This window comes from Sinohyriopsis cumingii, chromosome 11, assembly GCF_028554795.1.
Source record: "Sinohyriopsis cumingii isolate HCF-2022 chromosome 11, ASM2855479v2, whole genome shotgun sequence".
Lineage (NCBI taxonomy): Eukaryota > Metazoa > Mollusca > Bivalvia > Unionida > Unionidae > Sinohyriopsis > Sinohyriopsis cumingii.
This window is the reverse complement of record NC_142971.1, coordinates 41,720,891-41,728,112: the sequence shown is the minus strand read 5'-3', so window position 1 is coordinate 41,728,112 and position 7,222 is coordinate 41,720,891. Positions and strand designations below refer to the sequence as shown.

Sequence of the window (7,222 nt, the reverse complement as noted above, 5' to 3'; positions counted from 1 at the left end):
GACGTTGACCATAAGAAGGTAGAGAGATATGACACGCTCAGGTATTAGAATGCATCATGACGTCCTTTTATTGCAAGACATTATGCCAAAGAGAAAGGTAGATAATAACATACTTCATTTTTGGACACATAAAAAGTCGTCAACATGTTCACAAAAATATGCAGTATGGCAATTTACAGCAATAATATATTCTCGCTTTTCCTCGTGATAAAGGGACGCACCAGGGTATTATTTTATCCCCTTTAATACATCTTGGTGTTATTACTGAGCTCCGAATACCTTGACGATTTATATATTTACTAAGTTACCCAACCGTAGCAGTCGACATAATTATTTAATCATTACCTAAAGCAAGCATGGATGTTTTATTGTGCAATTGTTATAAGTACTCAGTTTTAAAAAGTTATGATAATACTTTTGGAAAATGATATAGTTTCAGTTAACGGATTAATTTCTGATCTTAGTAGAAGACACAGATATAATTTTTCATGGGCTGAGATGAATGTAGAAAAACATTTAGGAGTAACGATCTCTAAATACCGACAAAGTAATGAAAATATCATAGGAACAAAACAAATACTTTTATATTCTTTGTTTAGCTTCATTAAGCATAGTGTGTAGGGTTATGGCAATACTGTTTTCTGGTAGAATTTTGTTTATAAGTGTCGCGATGTAATGAACATAATACTATTGGGAGACATGGTTTAATAGCTGTAGTCAAAAGGCTCTCGTTCAAGCAACGATACGAAACCTCATCATTTTAAGTGGAGACAGAGATGCACATGCGCATTTTTTCTGATGACGCTGATAATTCGGTTCCTGTTAGTGTTACTTCTCAAAACAGGAATTGGTATGTTTTATATAGTCAAGTATGTACCAAAATGGTATATAATACTTTCCAACACTCTTATGGTAAATTTATGATATCAATTAATTTGAACATTCAAGAAATCCTTAAAGGTGTACATTACAGAAGAAGTAGACTGTTTTCTGACCGACGTTGCTTGCATGTGTGTCAGCCATGTATCACTTAGTAATAAGGCATACAAGAGACTGTTGTTCGCATACAGGAATGACACGAAGAGGGTTTGTGATACCTTGAAGACATTCTGCGGGCCACAATGTCAAGATATCCTGACTACGTAGACAAATATAGTTCTCAGACTTCCCAAAGGTGACTAACAACAACGTTTCTGGTCTGTGATTAGATATAGGTTATTGCCATATGAAGAAAAATGAAACGCGTTTCACCAAGGCGTGTACCATAAAAAGAGCAATACTAGCTCTATATTCAAAAGAACACTTAAAAAGAATCGAAGGGTTATATTACTTGAGCAAACTTTCCAAAATACGAATATAGGTAAACATAACAAGTCGGATGATTACAAGAATGTATTTATTCAAACTTTTCACCTCAGACTTGTCGCTTCTTTCCTTAAAAGGATACTTTATCTAATTATTTCGGGCATTTAGTAGACCAGTAAAGGTGGACCAGTTGCTACCATGCATAGTCTCAGTATGACCAGGATACTCTGTGACATAGGCCTCCTGACCCTTCTCCATCACGGTAACCACAGTTACTGAACCCGAATCGACTGAAACAGTTCCAGATAATACCCGTCCTATCTCAACGTTGTCCTTTTTTATCAATAAATGAATATGCCTGGTAGTAGTAGGTTTCAGAACAGTTACAGAGAACATATACAGTCCACGGAAAGGTGCGCGGAATCGTCCAGTAGAAGAATCATAGCAGTTTCCTTCATTTACCCTGACGTTGTCAAAAATCACCGTCTGTTCAGAAACATGTGTAGTCTCTTTGGAAAGCGTAGCAGTAAAGGCTATGCTGGGTGTAAGAGAGGTCACATTTCCTGAAGAAGCTGAAACAGATAATGTAAGTAAAGGTGAGTTGTACGAACGGGTTGTTAATGTCCCCTACAATTTATTGTGTCTACAGAAAGGTCTGAAAGTAAATTTGGCTTCTCGTCATTAACTGAACATTGAAAATAAAAACGCTCAGCATCTACCGTACTTTATCTCTTAACATGCAAATATGTCAGTCCACTCATTCAAAAACGTTGTGAAAGTGCGATTTTCATCTATCATATGAAAGAACGTTATTTGCGGGCATGTATTTAATTTTTAGGAATCTCTAAAGAACTGAACCCGCGAGAATGAAAACTGGCTCCTCGTCCAATCTACAATTATCATAATAACATAACCCGAGAGTACCCATAAAAGTCTTCCTAAACGCTACCAAACTAGGCAAGAAATGATAATCGCTGAAAAGTGAAAATTCAGTAAAGACACAGCTATATACATAACAAAATGAGTAAGATCATAAAAAGAACACGACAGACAGACAGATAGATAGATGGACAGATAGATAGATAGATAGATAGATAGATAGATAGACAGACAGACAGACTGACAGATAGATAGATAGATCGATAGATATATAGATAGATATATAGCTGTACAGATAGATAAATAAATAGATAGATATATGGATGGATGGATGGTAGGATGGATGGATGGATGGATGGACGGACGGACAGACGGACGGACGGACGGATGAATGAATGGATGGATGGATTGATAGATAGATAGATGGATGAATGGATAGATAGATAAATAGATAGATATGTGGATGGATGGATGCATGCATGCATGCATGCATGGATAGATAGATAGATAGATATTATAGACAGACAGATAGATGGAAGGATGGATGGATACACAGATAGATAGATAGATATATTTGATAGATAGATAGATAGATAGATAGATAGATAGATAGATAGATAGATGGATAGATAGATGGATGGATGGATGGATGGATGGATGGGCGGACGGACGGACGGACGGACGGACAGACAGACAGACAGGTAGATAGATAGATATACAGATGGATAGATGGATGGATAGATATATAGATAGATATATAGATGGATCGATCGATGGGCGGACGGACGGACAGACAGACAGACAGGTAGATAGATATATAGACACATGGATGGATGGATGGATAGATATATAGATAGATATATACATAGATATATAGATGGATGGATGGATGGGCGGACGGACGGACAGACAGACAGACAGACAGACAGATAGATAGATAGATAGAAAGATAGATAGATAGATAGATAGATTTATAGATAGATAGACGGATGGATAGATAGATAGATAAATAGATATCCATACCATTGATATATTTTGATATTTGAGAAAATCCCCTTTTTAGCTCTTCAACTTGTACCATCAGAACCTCAATGTCATTCTCCAGAAGAAGTCTTTTGGCCTTTTCCTCTTCTAGTCGAATACGAACAGCGTCCAGGTCGGCTTCACCCACCTTTTCGAGGAAGGCTGTTCCAACGGAGGTACAAGTCGTCAGTACTAGCAGAAGGTGTATTGAAATCATTGCAGATCTTGTGAAGATTTCTTATGGCAACCCTAGATGCGGTGTGGGGGTTAAGTCAAGTGTTCTATTTATACTGGAGGCGAAATAATTTATATAACTATTTTGAACACGTGCGTCTGGATATTTTCGTGTTTATCTGATTTGAAATTAGGACGATTACATTTGTCTGATATGTTAAAGACGCATATTCTGATTTTTTTTTATCGGATAACATTCCTAGAAGATAAAGCTGTGCTATGTGTTGAATATTTGCGAAACTGGTGTCCGCCTTGTTATCAATTTTTTATGTAGAAACGCGCAATGGATCCGACCATACGCTATCACAAGGTTAAGGTCCTCTCACTGTCAATTACTGCACATACTTATCACCAATACAGAGTATATATAGTGCAATAATAATATTATTACATCATTCATCAATTTCATTGCATTGGATTTGTAACAACGAGAATTCGTGGGTAACCCCATCCCCACTCCACTACTAATCCCCACTCCACTACTGTCTCCCCCAGTTCGATCAATGTGCAGCAGTTAATTATCCGATCAAAAAATCTGTATAGGTTAATACGTCCAAATACCCACAGACACGCTCACAAACAATATCAGACGGAATCTTCCAGCAGAAAAATCATAGCAGTTTCCTTCATATACCTTGACGTTGTCAAAAATCACCGTCTATTCAGAAACGTGTGTAATCTCTTTGGAAAGAGTAGCAGTAAAAGCAATGATGACTGTAGGAGTGTTCTCATTTCAAACGCGATATATACGCAACATAGATTAAGAGAGGAAAATAAAGGAATTGGAATTATTTACATTCGACTCTAGCGATTTAAATGGATTATCATGTACTGTCTCACTTAGAACACATGGAGATAATTTATAAGATCAAAATGAAATGGGTCCATTTCCCTAATTTACTGAACAAGCATAATATGCATGTATGTATGTATGTATGTATGTATGTATGTATGTATGTATGTATGCATGTATGTATGTATGCATGTATGCATGTATGTATGTATGTATGTATGTATGTATGTATGTGTGTGTGTGCGTGTGTGCGTGTGTATGCATGCATGTATGTATCTATGTATGTATGTATGTATGTATATATGCATGTGAAGTAGACATTCATAAATGGATGCACGTGAAAGTAGAGATTAATTCAGTATTGACGTGTCAAGCGTACATGCATATGTACTTAAACCCTAAACATTCTGATGATGGGAAAACGTAAATTATTCAAATTTGATGGTGGTTACGTCATGCCTGCCAGCTGCTGACTTCAGTTTTTTATTGAAATCTGTGTATGTGAACTTTAAAGTTGTGGCCAAAAAGTCTTTCATTTTCTACAATGCAACCATTTACATATAACGTATTCCATACCATTACTTTTAAAACGTATAGCTTGATTTAGAAATGTTAGACATATTGTCAGCAATATAGAACAAAACATCTTCAGTACGATTAAAGTATTCATAAACAAGCATATGGTAAAATTGATGTTAGACTAAAGTCCAAGTATTAATACAATACAAGTTATCTTTTACAAGAGGTGAAACTGTTATTCAAATTTGTGTGATCCGCTTGATCAATGCAAAAATTATAAGATGTGTAAACTAAGCAATTCATGATGCAAAACAAGACGTACAACGTTAATACAACCTGGGTTTTCCAAACTGACTTCTGATTATTTGAGCATCTGAATGCCTAACATAAAATGGCCTTTCCTGCGTATGTTCGGTAAGTACAATGAAATGGGTATAAAATCCATAGAACATTTGGAAAATGCGGCGGTTACTTCGTTCTGTTTCCTATTGGGTCAGTTCGGTATCTGAAATCTGTATAATTGAACATTGAAATTGAAGGTGAAGTCGGTGTCTTCCATTTCTTAAACATTAAACTGTTCACGCATATATCATTTCGTTTCATTGTTTTACTTTGGTATTACTTCTATATAGAATGTTAGACTGTTTGACTACAATCTTGACAAAATGTTGAAAAATTGACAATAAAATTATTTCAAGAGATAAATTCTGCCGTATTGAGATAAAAGCTATTTATCCCCAACTATTTGACTAAACTTCATTGATAATCTCATTTTAATTTTAATTACAATTAATACCTAATATAACCTATTCCAAACATGTTTAAAAAATGAAAGGTCGACGCTACAAAAGTTACTGAAAAACACATGTCTCTGTATTTTATATTTGACCAAGTCCTCAATGCAAATATTTCCATTCCGTTATGATCAACAACTATAATTGCGATTATCTATTAAAGATAAAGGTAAGTATTTACGTATCTGCAAAAATGGAAACTAAAAAGGGCACTTTGTCAAGACGGTGTAGCAGTGGATACCTCAATCTCTAAATCACGTGATTATATTCACTTCTTTCTTTCAATTGATCGAAAAATGTTACACTTTAATATATCTTATGCCATATTTTGAAATTCAGTTGCCTTTCTTTGTTGCAGTTTATACAGTGATGACTCATTGCGATAGAACTATGCAGACTTATCCTTATCTTATGAAGTCCGAAAATGTCGAGGAAAAATGTACATCTTCCAAAGACTCTCTTCTCAAGTGCATCTAAATATCCCTCAGCTAATCCACTCGTAAACATCAATACTGGCTTCAGGAGGACAATGATGCCAGTCAGAACGTCTGAATGAGAAACATCCGCTACAGAAGGCAGCCTCAAACAACATATGGAGGGCAGTCTGATACAAACTTCATAGAGTTGCAGGATTCAAGCATCATGGATGACCAATAAGACATATGAGATTCTGTTTTACACAGGTGAAAATATGTAGAACTTCTACGATATTTTGAAGACAATCTACGGGACCTAAAACTGAATGCTGGCAGTACCAACCCATCCACTGACAAAGAAAAGAAACTTGAAAGATGGGCAAAACACTTAAACAACACCCCCAATAAAAAGTGATTGTCTTCAAAATATCATAAGTGAGGAAGCAATTGATGGACTGCTCCATGTGAAAAGTTATCACTTGGTGTTCCTCCAACTCTGAAATTGAAGAAGGCAATTGACCTTTTCTCAACTGACAAAGCGCATGAAGCAGATAGTATACCAACAGAAGTCTACAAAACTGGAGGCCCACACATGGTACTGAAACTCAATGAGCTCCTCCAGTTAATCTGGACTCAGATGGATATACCCATAAGTACAAGGACGCATCCATCATCCACAGGTAAAAGCAGAATGGAAATAGATATGTATGTGACAAGCATCGAGGTATATACTTACGTTTAATAGCCGGCATACACCAGGAGTACAAGGTAGCAGCCATCCTCGACTTCAAACAAGCGGAAAGGCAAATGGACAGTCCTGCTACAAGCTTCGGTCAGCTCCTCGTTTTCAATACCAGGCAAATTCTTCATCATAATTCTGATGAATCGCATTGTAAGTCTAATCGACAAATTATCCTGCCTGAGAGTCAGTGTAGCTTCAGGAAAAAATGAGGGACCACGTGCGTGGTGGTCGCCAGATCCTTGAGAAAAGCTACGATATTCATCAACCTGACTAATGTCTTTGACACAATAATCAGTTGGGGCGTCTGATAGATTATGGCAGAATGTGGTTGCCATCATACATTCTTCGTGATGGTTCGATAACTTGATGATGGCATGCTCGCTGCGACTTTGACAAGGGGAAGGACATCCTTTTTCAGACTATCCCCATGTGAAGACGAAGTTGGAGGAAGTGAATATCCGTGATCTATTTGCTGACATCTGATCCCTAAATATTCGAAATCAGAGTCTGGCATGCA

At 36.6% G+C, this 7,222-nt stretch overlaps 1 protein-coding gene across 1 annotated transcript; it reads right to left on the bottom strand.

Annotated features, from left to right (window-relative positions):
- Positions 1-1,382: 1,382 nt before the first annotated feature.
- LOC149788002 (cerebellin-1-like) lies at positions 1,383-3,480 on the bottom strand. Its single transcript, XM_089975701.1, has 2 exons — positions 3,208-3,480; positions 1,383-1,877 (listed from the first exon to the last, which is right to left on the bottom strand). Exons 1-2 carry the CDS (start codon positions 3,422-3,424, stop codon positions 1,453-1,455), a joined length of 642 nt encoding a protein of 213 aa, XP_089831827.1. The 5' UTR covers positions 3,425-3,480; the 3' UTR covers positions 1,383-1,452.
- Positions 3,481-7,222: the final 3,742 nt, after the last annotated feature.

Coding starts and splice junctions, on each gene's coding strand:
- LOC149788002 (XM_089975701.1), bottom strand. CDS start 3,424: ATGATTTCAATACACCTTCTGCTAGTACTGACGACTTGTACCTCCGTT. Junction 1,878..3,207: donor AATATCAAAATATATCAATG/GTATGGATATCT, acceptor TATCTGTTTCAG/CTTCTTCAGGAAATGTGACC.